This window comes from Bombina bombina, chromosome 10 (genome assembly GCF_027579735.1).
Source record: "Bombina bombina isolate aBomBom1 chromosome 10, aBomBom1.pri, whole genome shotgun sequence".
NCBI classification, from domain to species: Eukaryota; Metazoa; Chordata; class Amphibia; order Anura; family Bombinatoridae; genus Bombina; species Bombina bombina.
The window spans coordinates 42,440,037-42,456,734 of NC_069508.1; the positions used below are offsets into that span (position 1 = coordinate 42,440,037).

Genomic DNA, 16,698 nt, shown 5'->3' on the forward strand with positions numbered 1-16,698 from the left:
GAAAACGCTGTTTGGCCCTGACTTGAAAGAGATTATCTCTGATATCACCGGGGGTAAGGGCCACGCCCTTCCTCAGGATAGGTCTTTCAAGACCAAAAATAAACCTAATTTTCGTCCCTTTCGTAGAAACGGACCAGCCCCAAGTGCTACGTCCTCTAAGCAAGAGGGTAATACTTCTCAAGCCAAGCCAGCCTGGAGACCAATGCAAGGCTGGAACAAGGGAAAGCAGGCCAAGAAACCTGCCACTGCTACCAAGACAGCATGAAATGTTGGCCCCCGATCCGAGACCGGATCTGGTGGGGGGCAGACTCTCTCTCTTCGCTCAGGCTTGGGCAAGAGATGTTCTGGATCCTTGGGCACTAGAAATAGTCTCCCAAGGTTATCTTCTGGAATTCAAGGGGCTTCCCCCAAGGGGGAGGTTCCACAGGTCTCAATTGTCTTCAGACCACATAAAGAGACAGGCATTCTTACATTTTGTTGAAGACCTGTTAAAAATGGGAGTGATTCATCCTGTTCTATTAGGAGAACAAGGGATGGGGTTCTACTCCAATCTGTTCATAGTTCCCAAAAAAGAGGGAACGTTCAGACCAATCTTAGATCTCAAGATCTTAAACAAGTTTCTCAAGGTTCCATCGTTCAAAATGGAAACCATTCGAACAATTCTTCCTTCCATCCAGGAAGGTCAATTCATGACCACGGTGGATTTAAAGGATGCGTATCTACATATTCCTATCCACAAGGAACATCATCGGTTCCTAAGGTTCGCATTCCTGGACGAGCATTACCAGTTCGTGGCGCTTCCTTTCGGATTAGCCACTGCTCCAAGGATTTTCACAAAGGTACTAGGGTCCCTTCTAGCGGTGCTAAGACCAAGGGGCTTTGCAGTAGTACCTTACTTGGACGACATTCTGATTCAAGCGTCGTCCCTTCCTCAAGCAAAGGCTCACACGGACATAGTCCTGGCCTTTCTCAGATCTCACGGATGGAAAGTGAACGTGGAAAAGAGTTCTCTATCTCCGTCGACAAGGGTTCCCTTCTTGGGAACAATAATAGACTCCTTAGAAATGAGGATTTTTCTGACAGAGGCCAGAAAAACAAAACTTCTAAACTCTTGTCAAACACTTCATTCCGTTCCTCTTCCTTCCATAGCGCAGTGCATGGAAGTAATAGGTTTGATGGTAGCGGCAATGGACATAGTTCCTTTTGCGCGCATTCATCTAAGACCATTACAACTGTGCATGCTCAGTCAGTGGAATGGGGACTATACAGAAGAGACTCACTCCGTTGGTGGCTGTCCCTGGACAACCTGTCACAAGGGATGACCTTCCGCAGACCAGAGTGGGTCATTGTCACGACCGACGCCAGTCTGATGGGCTGGGGCGCGGTCTGGGGATCCCTGAAAGCTCAGGGTCTTTGGTCTCGGGAAGAATCTCTTCTACCGATAAATATTCTGGAACTGAGAGCGATATTCAATGCTCTCAAGGCTTGGCCTCAGCTAGCAAAGGCCAAGTTCATACGGTTTCAATCAGACAACATGACGACTGTTGCGTACATCAACCATCAGGGGGGAACAAGGAGTTCCCTGGCGATGGAAGAAGTGACCAAAATCATTCAATGGGCGGAGACTCACTCCTGCCACCTGTCTGCAATCCACATCCCAGGAGTGGAAAATTGGGAAGCGGATTTTCTGAGTCGTCAGACATTACATCCGGGGGAGTGGGAACTCCATCCGGAAATCTTTGCCCAAATTACTCATCTGTGGGGCATTCCAGACATGGATCTGATGGCCTCTCGTCAGAACTTCAAGGTTCCTTGCTACGGGTCCAGATCCAGGGATCCCAAGGCGACTCTAGTAGATGCACTAGTAGCACCTTGGACCTTCAAACTAGCTTATGTATTCCCGCCGTTTCCTCTCATCCCCAGGCTGGTAGCCAGGATCAATCAGGAGAGGGCGTCGGTGATCTTGATAGCTCCTGCGTGGCCACGCAGGACTTGGTATGCAGATCTGGTGAATATGTCATCGGCTCCACCATGGAAGCTACCTTTGAGACGAGACCTTCTTGTTCAAGGTCCGTTCGAACATCCGAATCTGGTCTCACTCCAGCTGACTGCTTGGAGATTGAACGCTTGATCTTATCAAAACGAGGGTTCTCAGATTCTGTTATTGATACTCTTGTTCAGGCCAGAAAGCCTGTAACTAGAAAAATTTACCACAAAATATGGAAAAAATATATCTGTTGGTGTGAATCTAAAGGATTCCCTTGGGACAAGGTAAAGATTCCTAGGATTCTATCCTTTCTTCAAGAAGGATTGGAGAAAGGATTATCTGCAAGTTCCTTGAAGGGACAGATTTCTGCCTTGTCTGTGTTACTTCACAAAAAGCTGGCAGCTGTGCCAGATGTTCAAGCCTTTGTTCAGGCTCTGGTTAGAATCAAGCCTGTTTACAAACCTTTGACTCCTCCTTGGAGTCTCAACTTAGTTCTTTCAGTTCTTCAGGGGGTTCCGTTTGAACCCTTACATTCCGTTGATATTAAGTTATTATCTTGGAAAGTTTTGTTTTTGGTTGCAATTTCTTCTGCTAGAAGAGTTTCAGAATTATCTGCTCTGCAGTGTTCTCCTCCTTATCTGGTGTTCCATGCAGATAAGGTGGTTTTACGTACTAAGCCTGGTTTTCTTCCAAAAGTTGTTTCTAACAAAAACATTAACCAGGAGATAGTCGTGCCTTCTTTGTGTCCGAAACCAGTTTCGAAGAAGGAACGTTTGTTGCACAATTTGGATGTTGTTCGCGCTCTAAAATTCTATTTAGATGCTACAAAGGATTTTAGACAAACATCTTCCTTGTTTGTTGTTTATTCTGGTAAAAGGAGAGGTCAAAAAGCAACTTCTACCTCTCTCTCTTTTTGGATTAAAAGCATCATCAGATTGGCTTACGAGACTGCCGGACGGCAGCCTCCTGAAAGAATCACAGCTCATTCCACTAGGGCTGTGGCTTCCAGATGGGCCTTCAAGAACGAGGCTTCTGTTGATCAGATATGTAGGGCAGCGACTTGGTCTTCACTGCACACTTTTACCAAATTTTACAAGTTTGATACTTTTGCTTCTTCTGAGGCTATTTTTGGGAGAAAGGTTTTGCAAGCCGTGGTGCCTTCCATTTAGGTGACCTGATTTGCTCCCTCCCTTCATCCGTGTCCTAAAGCTTTGGTATTGGTTCCCACAAGTAAGGATGACGCCGTGGACCGGACACACCTATGTTGGAGAAAACAGAATTTATGTTTACCTGATAAATTACTTTCTCCAACGGTGTGTCCGGTCCACGGCCCGCCCTGGTTTTTTAATCAGGTCTGATAATTTATTTTCTTTAACTACAGTCACCACGGTATCATATGGTTTCTCCTATGCAAATATTCCTCCTTAACGTCGGTCGAATGACTGGGGTAGGCGGAGCCTAGGAGGGATCATGTGACCAGCTTTGCTGGGCTCTTTGCCATTTCCTGTTGGGGAAGAGAATATCCCACAAGTAAGGATGACGCCGTGGACCGGACACACCGTTGGAGAAAGTAATTTATCAGGTAAACATAAATTCTGTTTTACTGTAAGAAGAATCTGTGCTGCATGATAGTGTATGTAACTGATTACCTTTGTTTCTAATTATAACAGAATTATGTTTAAAAAATCTGAATGATTTATCTTCTGTGGGACTAATCAAAATGGATGAAGAAACCAATTTTAAACCAACAGGTAATGCTGAGATTTAAGCAAAGTCTGATTCTCTAATCTTGGTAATTAAAATTGCTGTGTTATTTTCTCCTTTCTTAAGATTTCCTAAAACATATAAAGTGAATATCTGAGATTAAGAATCAGCACATCATCACTAATTGGCTAAGGGATTTATAAACTGCAATTGTTGTATGTATGAGAGTTTATTAATAATTTTATTTTCTATTGGAAGTAGAGTTCATGAACAAATATAAACAGGTAATAGGTTACAATACTTTATAGCAGGATAACCTTACGTATTTTCTGTCATATGTTAATATTTTCTGTTATATGATATAGTGATGTCTTTTCCATTGGTAACCTTTGATTTTATTCTGTAGAAGTACAGAATAAAATCAAAGTACCCATGGCAAAAAAAAAACAATTTTTACTTATCCTCATGTATTTGTAGAACAGACATTGATTTCTCATAAGCATCTATATGATCTGCTATAGGTACAGAACCCTTTTCAGAGAAGGTAGACACTGTTTCTTTTCTGAACTTGAGGAAAATACTTGTTCTATGTGTTTAGATGCCATTGTGGAACCGCCTTACAATGTAAAGAGCGAATTTTCTTTAAGGAAAATATGTCTAAAAATGCTTCTCAGTCTGATGAGAATCAGGGTATGCCGCTACTTTCTCCCCGAGCGTCACAACCTTTAACGCCCACCCAAGGCGTCTAGTTCATTTACTCTGCAGGATATGGCTGCAGTTATGTCATCTACCCTTACAGAGGTTTTATCTAAGTTGCCAGTGTTACAGGGCAAACGCAGCAGGACAGAAGTCAATTTGAATACTGCGATCTCTGATACTTTGGTGGCTATTTCCGATGTACCCTCACAGGGATCTGATTTGGGGGTCAGGGAACTTCTGTCTGAGGGGGAACTTTCTGATTTGGGAAGTGTGTTACCTCAGACGGACTCTGACTTCATGTCCTTTAGATTTAAGCTTGAACACCTCCGCCTGTTGCTTCAGGAGGTTTTAGCGACTCTGGATGACTGTGACTCTATTGTGGTACCACCAGAGAAATTGTGTAAGATGGACAAATACTTAGAGGTGCCTGCTTACTCTGATGTTTTTCCGGTTCCTAAGAGAATCTCAGAAATTATTACACGGGAATGGGAAAGACCGGGTATCCCGTTCTCACCTTCTCCTAATTTTAAGAAAATGTATCCCATATCTGACACTATTCAGGACTCTTGGCAAACAGTCCCTAAAATGGAGGGACCTATATGTACCCTGGCTAAGCGTACAACTATTCCTATTGAGGACAGTTGTGCTTTCAAAGACGCTATGGATAAGAAATTGGAGGGTCTTCTAAAAAAGTTATTTATTCATCAGGGTTTCCTTTTACAACCGACAGCCTGCAATGTACCAGTTACCACTGCGGCGGCTTTCTGGTTTGACGCCTTAGAAGAGTCTCTTAAGACTGAGACTCCTTTAGAGGAAATTCTAGATAGAATTAAAGCTCTTAAGCTGGCTAATTCTTTTATTACGGACGCCGCCTTTCAGATTGCCAAGTTGGCGGCTAAGAATGCCGGATTTGCCATTTTAGCGCGTAGAGCGTTATGGTTAAAGTCTTGGTCTGCTGATGTGTCATCTAAGTCAAAGCTTTTAGCTATTCCTTTCAAAGGGAAAACCCTATTCGGGCCTGACTTGAAATAAATAATTTCTGACATTACGGAGGTAAGGGTCATCTCCTACCTCAGGATAAAGCAGCTAAACTGAGGGGTAAACAAAATAATTTTCAAAGGAGTCCCCGCTTCTTCTTCCGCTAAACAGGAACGGAATTTTGCTCAAGCCAAGGCCATCTGGAGACCCAACCAGGCTTGGAACAAAGGTAAACAACCCAAGAAGCCCACTGCTGCTCCCAAGACAGCATGAAGGGGCGGCCCCCTATCCAGGACCGGATCTAGTAGGGGGCAGACTTTCTCTCTTTGCCCAGGCTTGGGTAAGAGATGTTCAGGACCCCTGGACACTGGACATTGTGTAGGGTATCAACTGGAATTCAAAAATTATCTCCCAAGGGAGAGGTTTCTTCTTTCACGATTGTCTGTAGACCAGATAAAAAGAGAGGTGTTCTTACGTTGTGTAAAATACCTTTCTACTATGAGAGTAATTTGTCCCGTTACAATACTGGAACAGGGGCAGGGGTTTTACTCAAATCTTTTCGTGGTTCCCAAAAAAGAGGGAACGTTCATACCCATTTTAGATCTCAAGAGTCTAAACAAGTTTCTCAGAGTCCCATCCTTCAAGATGGAGACTATTCGAACAATTCTACCATTGATTCAGGAGGGTCAATATATGACTACCGTGGACTTGAAGGATGCATACCTTCATATTCCTATCCACAAGGATCATCATCACTTCCTAAGGTTTGCCTTCTTGGACAAACATTTTCAGTTCGTGGCTCTTCCCTTCGGGTTGGCCACAGCACCCAGGATCTTCACGAAGGTTCTAGGTTCCCTTCTGGCGGTTCTCAGGCCGCAGGGTATTGCAGTGGCGCCTTATCTAGACGATATTCTGACATAGTTCTGTCCTTTCTGAGGACTCACAGGTGGAAGGTGAATCTAGAAAAGAGTTCATTAATTCCACAGACCAGGGTTCCCTTCCTGGGAACTTTAATAGATTCCATATCCATGAAAATTTTCTTGACAGAGGTCAGAAAGTTAAAGATTCTGAATACATGCCGAGCCCTTCAGTCCAATCCTCGGCCATCAGTGGCTCAGTGCATGGAGGTAATTGGATTGATGGTGGCGGCAATGGACATCATTCCGTTTGCTCGTTTTTCATCTCAGACCGCTACAACTGAACATGCTCAGGCAGTGGAATGGAGATTATGCAAATCTGTCTCCTCAGATAGATCTGAATCAGGAGACAAGAGACTCTCTTCTTTGGTGGTTGTCGCCGGAACAATTTATAACGTAATAGTGGCATGGTCCAAATATTTGCAAGAAGGGGGTCAAACAATCAGATTTCATATTTCTTGTCTATTTTGGGCAATCCAGATTTTTTGCCAGGCTTAGCTTACGCAGTTTTTAAGAGATGGGAACAAAAAGGCTTAATATTTCTTTATCAATTAGAGGATAAAGAATTAAGGGAAATTAAGACTTTTGAGAGGTTAGTTCAAGAATTCTCTCTCTCGCATAAAGATTTCTTTGCATATCTTCAAATAAGGAACTACTATGGTCAACTGAGAGGAAAGCAAGGCAATAAGTGGTCGCTGGGGACAATAGATACTAACATCAAGTTATATCAGGCAGGCATAAAGTCAATCTCAATCTGGTATAATCTACCGATAGCAAGTGCGGGCAAAGTGAACATAGAAAAGATCCAATTGAAATGGCGGAGAGAATTCGCTGAGATCTCCTTGGAAGACGTTCACCAGAGCATTAAGACGATGCATAAATTATCAGGGAACATTGGATGGAGAGAATCCCATATGAAAATACTATATAAAACATACATTACACCGGCAGATCTGTCTAGATGGTCAAAGCGAGAGGAATACTGTTGTTATAAATGCAGATTTCCGAAGGCAGATTTGATTCATTGCATATGGTCATGCCGAAAATCCAAAAATTCTGGAATAGAGTAAACTTTTGGTTAAACAAATATTTAGAGAATAAAATCAGATTTGACGCCAAGAGCGTTATATTCTTGTGGGAGAAGGGTCAAGCTAATGAGAACATAGACTTAATAAATACAGCAATTCTGATAGGACGCAATCTGCTGCTAAGGTCTTGGAAAGCTAAAAAGGGCCCCTCTATGAGGGAATTCAATAATAAAATTTTCTTACAGATTCATCTGGAGCAATGTGAGATCACGCCCCCAAAAGAAAAAAACATATGTAATTTTTTTCAGAAATGGTTAGAGGTGCTAAGATCCTTCCCAGAAATATTACAAAAGCAGATAATAGCCCCATTGCAGAAATCGGACTATCTCAGTATGGCAGTTTTAACAGGTAGATTGCCTAGCTCCTGGATAGACTAAGGGTGGGGGGCGGTGAGGGACGAGAACTGGGAATATCCCCCTCTCCGTTTTGTTTTATTTTATTTTATTTGTGTCTTGCTTGCTTTGTGGTGGTTTTTTTTTTTTTTTGTTTTGTTTTTTTTGTTTGTGTTTTGTTTTTGTTTTGTCTTGCTAGGCTTCAGTGCTCTAATAGATATAATAGACTAAGGAGGTATGAAAGGGAGTGAATAGGGAAGTGGGATTAGGGTCATTAGGAATATGTTGAGGATATAATTGAAGATGAAAAATTAGATATAGGAGGACAGGATGTGAGAAGATATCATGCTGGAGTTAGTACAAGTCGAGGGAAATAAACCCAGAATCTGATTACCTTTAGGTCATTGTTTAAGAAATTATTTATGTTACGGGAAATACGCTTTGCTTAGTTAAGAATATAAATGACTAGGGACAGAGCAAAGGTCTCCCCCGCTTTTTTCATTTTTTTTTTCCGGCGATCCGATATTACCCCTAGCGTTGTACTAAAACCAACATGTGGGTACTTTCTAGTTGCTATATATAAGAATTACTAGGATTTACATTAGGTATCAATATTACGATGTAATATATTGTTCAAATCTGCTTTATTTAAATGACTATTATTTTTTGATGTTTGTTGATTTATATAGATTTGATATAGGAGATCTAACATGGATCAAATGTTATTTTAAGCATATAGCAAATATGACCATGGAAATGTACTGTCTGTTACTTTGCTAATATACCTTGGTATGGTAAAGAGGAGCCAGGTGTTGTGCAAATGGCTGACTGATTGGTATTATTACTTGATGCTGACTCAGGATTGGAGAAATTGTATGTTAAAGTTGTTGGTAGACATGATTATGAAAATAATAAGAAGTCTCAGGGAAAAATAAGTTGCATGATAGTCTTTAGGTCTCAATCAGACAGCTTCTGATACTATTGTATTTTCTAATATAGATCTCACTATTCTATCATGAAGAATGCTGATTGTATAACTTTGTACTTACTTTTGGTATCTATATGTGTCTACTTTTTTTTCTGTTCAACCTCAATAAAAAAAAAAAAAAGAAAAAAAAAAAAATTCGACAGACCAGGGTTCCCTTCCTGGGAACTCTAATAGATTCCATATCCATGAAAATTTTCTTGACAGAGGTCAGAAAGTTAAAGATTCTGAATACATGCCGAGCCCTTCAGTCCAATCCTCGGCCATCAGTGGCTCAGTGCATGGAGGTAATTGGATTGATGGTGGCGGCAATGGACATCATTCCGTTTGCTCGTTTTCATCTCAGACCGCTACAACTGAACATGCTCAGGCAGTGGAATGGAGATTATGCAAATCTGTCTCCTCAGATAGATCTGAATCAGGAGACAAGAGACTCTCTTCTTTGGTGGTTGTCGCCGGATCATCTGTCCCAATGGACATGCTTCTGCAGACCCTCATGGGTGATAGTGACAACGGACGCCAGCCTACTTGGTTGGGGTGCAGTCTGGAATTCCCTGAAGGCTCAGGGTGTGTGGACTCGTTCAGAGTCTCTACTTCCAATCAATATTCTGGAATTGAGAGCAATATTCAATGCGCTTCAGGCGCACATCAATCATCAGGGAGGAACAAGAAGTTCCTTAGCAATGACAGAAGTATCCAAGATAATTCATTGGGCGGAGGCTCACTCTTGTTATCTGTAAGCAATCTACATCCCAGTAGTGGACAACTGGGAAGCGGACTTTTTAAGCAGACAGGCGTTTCATCCGGGGGAGTGGGAACTCCATCCGGAGGTCTTTGCCACCCTGATTCACAGATGGGGCAGACCGGAATTGGATCTGATGGCGTCTCGTCAGAATGCCAAGCTCCCAAGATACGGATCCAGGTCAAGGGATCCTCAGGCCGAACTGATAGATGCCTTGGCAGTGCCTTGGTCGTTCAACCTAGCTTATGTGTTTCCACCATTTGCTCGGATCAAACAGAAGAGGGCTTCAGTAATTCTAATCGCGCCTGTGTGGCCTTGCAGGACTTGGTATGCCGATCTAATGGACATGTCCTCTCTGCCGCCGTGGAAGCTTCCATTGAGGCAGGACCCTCTTATTCAGGGACCCTTCCAACACCCAAATCTAGTTTCTCTGCAACTGACTGCTTGGAGATTGAACGCTTGATTTTATCTAAGCGGGGGTTCTGTGATGCGGTCATTGATACTTTGATTCAGGCACGTAAGCCTGTTACTAGAAAGATCTACCATAAGATATGGCATAAATATCTTTATTGGTGCGAATCCAAGGGCTACTCATGGAGTAGAGTTAGGATTCCCAGGATTCTGTCTTTTCTCCAAGAAGGATTGGAGAAAGGGTTATCAGCAAGTTCCTTAAAGGGACAAATCTCTGCTTTGTCAATTTTACTACACAAACGTTTGGCAGGTGTTCCAGACTGTTTGGCAGATGTTCAGGCTCTAACCAGAATCAAGCCTGTGTTTAGACCAATTGCTCCACCCTGGAGTTTGAATTTAGTTGTTAATGTTCTTCAAGAGGTTCCGTTTGAACCCATGCATTCCATAGATATTAAGTTGTTATCTTGGAAGATTTTATTTTTGGTTGCTATTTCTTCTGCTCGTAGAGTTTCTGAGCTTTCAGCGTTACAACGTGACTCGCCTTATCTTATTTTCCATTCTGATAAGGTGGTTTTACGTACCAAACCTGGTTTCCTTCCTAAGGTTGTTTCTAATAAGAATATTAATCAGGAAATTGTTGTTCCTTCATTATGTCCTAATCCTTCTTCTAAGAAGGAGCGGCTGTTGTATAACTTAGACGTGGTCCGTGCCCTGAAGTTTTACTTGCAGGCGACTAAGGAATTTCGTCAATCATCTTCATTATTTGTTGTTTTTTCTTGAAAGCGTAGGGGCCACAAAGCTACGGCTACCTCTCTTTCTTTTTGGCTGAAGAGTATCATCCATCTGGCATATGAGACTGCTGGATAGCAGCCTCCTGAAAGAATTACGGCTCATTCTACTAGGGCTGTGGCTTCTTCATGGGCATTTAAAAACTATGCTTCTGTTGAACAGATTTGCAAGGCTGCAACTTGGTCGTCTCTTCACACTTTTTCCAAATTTTCCAAATTTGATACTTTTGCTTCTTCTGAGGCTGGTTTTGGGAGAAAGGTTCTTCAAGCAGTGGTGCCTTCTGTTTAGGTTCCTGTCTTGTCCCTCCCTTTCATCCGTGTCCTATAACTTTGGTATTGTATCCCATAAGTAAGGATGAAATCCATGGACTCGTCATGTCTTGTAAAAGAAAAGGAAATTTATGCTTACCTGATAAATTTATTTATTTTACGATATGACGAGTCCACGGCCCACCCTGTCATTTCTAAGACAGGTATTTATTTTTGTTAAACTTCAGTCACCTCTGCACCTTTGGCTTTTCCTTTCTCTTCCTAACTTCGATCGAATGACTGGAGGGGGAGGGAAGGGAGGAGCTATATATATAGCTCTGCTGTGGTGCTCTTTGCCACTTCCTGCTGAACAGGAGGCGTAATCCCATAAGTAAGGATGAAATCCGTAGACTTGTCATATCGTAAAAGAAATAAATTTATCAGGTAAGCATAAATTTCCTTTTATTAACCCCTAATCTGCCCCCCCTACACCATCAGATTCAAAGAGTATTCCAGCCACCAAGTTTTCTTAAAAGACCTTTATTTCACATGGGGTCCCATGTGAAATAAATTTTCACATGGGGTCCCATTTAGAGAAGCTTTATATATTGATAATCCGATTAGACCGGTTATATATGTTTTGCCCAAGATACATAAGGCTAAAGAGAAACCCCCTGGTAGGCCGATTGTGGCAGGAATGGGTTCTGTTTTTTCATCTATCTCTGTTTTCTTAGACAAAATATTACAGCCATTTGTAAAACAAGCAAATTCCTATATTAGAGATACTAATGACTTCTTAAACAAAATTAAGGATCTTGGATATGTTGGAGATAAATGTATTTTATTTACTTTAGATGTTTCTAGTCTATATACCTCAATAAAACATACTAGTGGGGTTGAAGCTGTTGAGAATACATTGAGATCTAATAGTGACTATACTGAGAGAGAAATTGGGTTCCTTGTTGAATTGTTGTCTATCATATTATATCAGAATTATTTTTTGTTTGGAGATACATATTATTTACAAAAACAGGGAACAGCAATGGGCTCCAACGTCGCCCCCACATACGCCAACATTTTCATGAATAATTTTGAAGAATATTTTGTATATTCTCATCTATCTTTTCAACGTTATGGCGCCTCCTGCTGGAGATATATCGATGATGTGTTTGGCGTGTGGGGGGGGCGACGTTGGTAGCCTCCTGTCATTTGTACAGGATCTTAATAATTCAGTTACAGGTTTAAAGTTTACACTGAATATGAATGAGGTGAGGATTGAGTATCTTGATACTATTGTCTATAATAAGGAGGGATTTCTATATACTGATCTTTACACAAAGAGTACTGACAGGAACAACTTGCTGAAATATGGGAGCTACCATCCAGAAAATGTCTTTCAGGCAATCCCTAAAAGTCAGTTTACTCGTGTGAAAAGAATAGTATCGGATCAAGAACAATGTAAATATAGATTGGAATAAATGGCGAACAAATTTATAAATAGAAACTATCCTCCATCTTTGATCTCTAAACAATTAGATGCGATCATGAATGAGAACAATTCAGATAAGATAAATAAACAAAAAACGAAGTCAAACCATATGATTTTTGTCACAATAGGTTAAGTAATAAAATTACTGGTATCTTGAAGAAAAATTGGCATATAATAAAAGACTGCCATTCAGAAGTTTTGGAATTTAAAGAAAATTTAATGGTGGCTTATAAGAAAAACAGAAGTATCAAAGATGAGTTGGTACATTCAGATATTGGTAGCTGTAAACAAGAGAGTCAGAAAACTATTGGGCCTAAGAGATATGGCTGCTACCCATGTCTGAATTGTTCCCACTGTAGCTCTATGATTAAAGGGGAAATTTTTTATCATCCCATTACTGGGAAAAAATATGAAATAAATAAGTATCTCACATGCAGGGCTACATACTGTATCTATCTTATTAAATGTCCGTGTGGCCAAATTTATATTGGCGAGACCTGTAGAGAGATAAGGGAGAGGATAACTGAACACAAATCTAATATTAGATGTAAGAATAAAGAAGCGCCAGTTTCCTCTCACTTCCTCTCTATGGGTCATAATATCAGTCAACTTAGGTTTCAAATTATTGAACAAGTAGATAGGCCTAGAAGGGGTGGAGATAGGGAACGACTATTAAAAATTAGAGAGATGTTCTGGGTATATAAACTAGAGTGCATGAAGCCAAAGGGTATGAACAAAGATTTTGACTGGAGTCTTTTTCTCTGATAAAATCTGTGATAATGTATTAAGATAAAATTCTTTTTCTCTATTGACAACATAAATAACATCAGCTGTTTGAAATAATTTTGCTATGCATTGTTCCTCTTTTTAAATTTGTACTTGGTTGTATATGTCTTTTTAAGTGATTTTATCTATGTGTTTATTCACCTCCTGTGTTGAATTTGGAGTTGCATTGAATTATTGCATCCACAAGATGGCACTGTTGTGCAGTTGGATTCTAACACAGGATGTAGAATAATAGGTAAGGGTATATAAGGCATACACCTGTGTATCTAATTATACATGATTAAGAGCCTGGTGTGGCTTGAAACGTTGTAACTGTTTGTTTGGGACCCCATGTGAGATAAAGGTCTTTTAAGAAAACTTGGTGGCTGGAATACTCTTTGAATCTGGATTGACTGGGACCTGGCAAGTCCTTTTTTGTTCCGTGCCCCACTGAAAAAGCAAAGGTGTGCTGTTTATTCAAAATCATTTGTGGATCAAGATTTTTTTCCCCCTACACCACCGCCACTATATTAATTTTATTAACCCCTAAACCCAAGTCTAACCCTAACCCTAACCCCCCCCCTAATTTAAATATTATTTAAATTAATATAAATAAATTTACTATTATTAACTATAAAATAAACCCTAGGGCCTAGATTTAGAGTTTGGCGGTAGCCGTGAAAACCAGCGTTAGAGGCTCCTAACGCTGGTTTTAGGCTACCTCCGATATTTGGAGTCAGTCAAAAAAGGGTCTAACGCTCACTTTTCAGCCGCGACTTTTCCATACCGCAGATCCCCTTACGTAAATTGCGTATCCTATCTTTTCAATGTGATTTTTCTAACTCCGGTATTTAGAGTTGTGTCTGAAGTGAGCGTTAGAAATCTAACGACAAAACTCCAGCCGCAGAAAAAAGTCAGTAGTTAAGAGCTTTCTGGGCTAACGCCGGTTTATAAAGCTCTTAACTACTGTACTCTAAAGTACACTAACACCCATAAACTACCTATGTACCCCTAAACCGAGGTTCCCCCACATCGCCGCAACTCGATCAAATTTTTTAACCCCTAATCTGCCGACCGCCAACTACGTTATCCTTATGTACCCCTAATCTGCTGCCCCTAACACCGCTGACCCCTATATTATATTTATTAACCCCTAATCTGCCTCGCCGCCAGCTACCTACAATAATTAACCCCTAATCTGCCGACCACAAAGAGCCGCCAGCTAAATTATAGCTATGTACCCCTAATCTGCTGCCCCTAACACCGCCGACCCCTATATTATATTTATTAACCCCTAATCTGCCCCCCTCAACGTCGCCTCCACCTGCCTACACTTATTAACCCCTAATCTGCCGCGCGGACCGCACCGCTATTATTATAAAGTTATTAACCCCTAATCCGCCTCACTAACCCTATAATAAATAGTATTAACCCCTAATCTGCCCTCCCTAACATCGCCGACACCTAACTTCAAACATTAACCCCTAATCTGCCGACTGGAGCTCACCGCTATTCTAATAAATGAATTAACCCCTAAAGCTAAGTCTAACCCTAACACTAACACCCCCTAAATTAAATATAATTTTAATCTAACGAAATTAATTAACTCTTATTAAATAAATTATTCCTATTTAAAGCTAAATACTTACCTGTAAAATAAATCCTAATATAGCTACAATATAAATTATAATTATATTATAGCTATTTTAGGATTAATATTTATTTTACAGGTAACTTTGTATTTATTTTAACCAGGTACAATAGCTATTAAATAGTTAAGAACTATTTAATAGCTAAAATAGTTAAAATAATTACAAATTTACCTGTAAAATAAATCCTAACCTAAGTTACAATTAAACCTAACACTACACTGTCAATAAATTAATTAAATAAAATACCTACAATTACCTACAATTAAACCTAACACTACACTATCAATAAATAAATTAAATACAATACCTACAAATAACTACAATGAAATAAACTAACTAAAGTACAAAAAATAAAAAAGAACTAAGTTACAAAAAATAAAAAAATATTTACAAACATAAGAAAAATATTACAACAATTTTAAACTAATTACACCTACTCTAAGCCCCCTAATAAAATAACAAAGCCCCCCAAAATAAAAAAATGCCCTACCCTATTCTAAATTACTAAAGTTCAAAGCTCTTTTACCTTACCAGCCCTGAACAGGGCCCTTTGCGGGGCATGCCCCAAGAAGTTCAGCTCTTTTGCCTGTAAAAATAAAACATACAATACCCCCCCCCAACATTACAACCCACCACCCACATACCCCTAATCTAACCTAAACCCCCCTTAAATAAACCTAACACTAAGCCCCTGAAGATCATCCTACCTTGTCTTCACCTCACCGGGTATCACACCGATCCGTCCTGGCTCCGATATCTTCATCCAACCCAAGCGGGGGCTAGACATCCACTGAAGAAGTCCAGAAGAGGGTCCAAAGTCTTCATCCTATCCGGGAAGAAGAGTAGATCCGGACCGGCAACCATCATCTTCCAAGCGGCATCTTCTATCTTCATCTGATGAGGACCGGCTCCATCCTGAAGACCTCCACCGCGGACCCATCTTAATCCGGCGACGTCCAACTGAAGAATGACGGTTCCTTTAAGGGACGTCATCCAAGATGGCGTCCCTCGAATTCCGATTGGCTGATAGGATTCTATCAGCCAATCGGAATTAAGGTAGGAATATTCTGATTGGCTGATGGAATCAGCCAATCAGAATCAAGAACAATCCGATTGGCTGATCCACTCAGCCAATCAGATTGAGCTCGCATTCTATTGGCGGATCGGAACAGCCAATAGAATGCGAGCTCAATCTGATTGGCTGATTGGATCAGCCAATCGGATTGAACTTGATTCTGATTGGCTGATTCCATCAGCCAATCAGAATATTCCTACCTTAATTCTGATTGGCTGATAGAATCCTATCAGCCAATCGGAATTCGAGGGACGCCATCTTGGATGACGTCCCTTAAAGGAACCGTCATTCTTCAGTTGGACGTCGCCGGATGAAGATGGGTCCGCGGTGGAGGTCTTCAGGATGGAGCCGGTCCTCATCGGATGAAGATAGAAGATGCCGCTTGGAAGATGATTGTTGCCGGTCCGGATCTACTCTTCTTCCCGGATAGGATGAAGACTTTGGACCCTCTTCTGGACTTCTTCAGTGGATGTCTAGCCCCCGCTTGGGTTGGATGAAGATATCAGAGCCAGGACGGATCGGTGTGATACTCGGTGAGGTGAAGACAAGGTAGGATGATCTTCAGGGGCTTAGTGTTAGGTTTATTTAAGGGGGGTTTGGGTTAGATTAGGGGTATGTGGGTGGTGGGTTGTAATGTTGGGGGGGGGGTATTGTATGTTTTTTTTTATAGGCAAAAGAGCTGAACTTCTTGGGGCATGCCCCGCAAAGGGCCCTGTTCAGGGCTGGTAAGGTAAAAGAGCTTTGAACTTTAGTAATTTAGAATAGGGTAGGGCATTTTTTTATTTTGGGGGGCTTTGTTATTTTATTAGGGGGCTTAGAGTAGGTGTAATTAGTTTA

The 16,698-nt window shown here is 41.1% G+C and overlaps 1 protein-coding gene across 1 annotated transcript in view; it reads left to right on the top strand.

Moving 5' to 3' along the window:
- The window catches only part of HFM1 (helicase for meiosis 1), a 189,623-nt gene that overhangs the window by 90,577 nt on the left and 82,348 nt on the right, over positions 1–16,698 (top strand). The window contains exon 15 of the mRNA XM_053693124.1: positions 3,658–3,738. Coding sequence (XP_053549099.1) covers positions 3,658–3,738 — 81 coding nt within the window. The remainder of the gene's footprint in view (positions 1–3,657; positions 3,739–16,698) is intronic.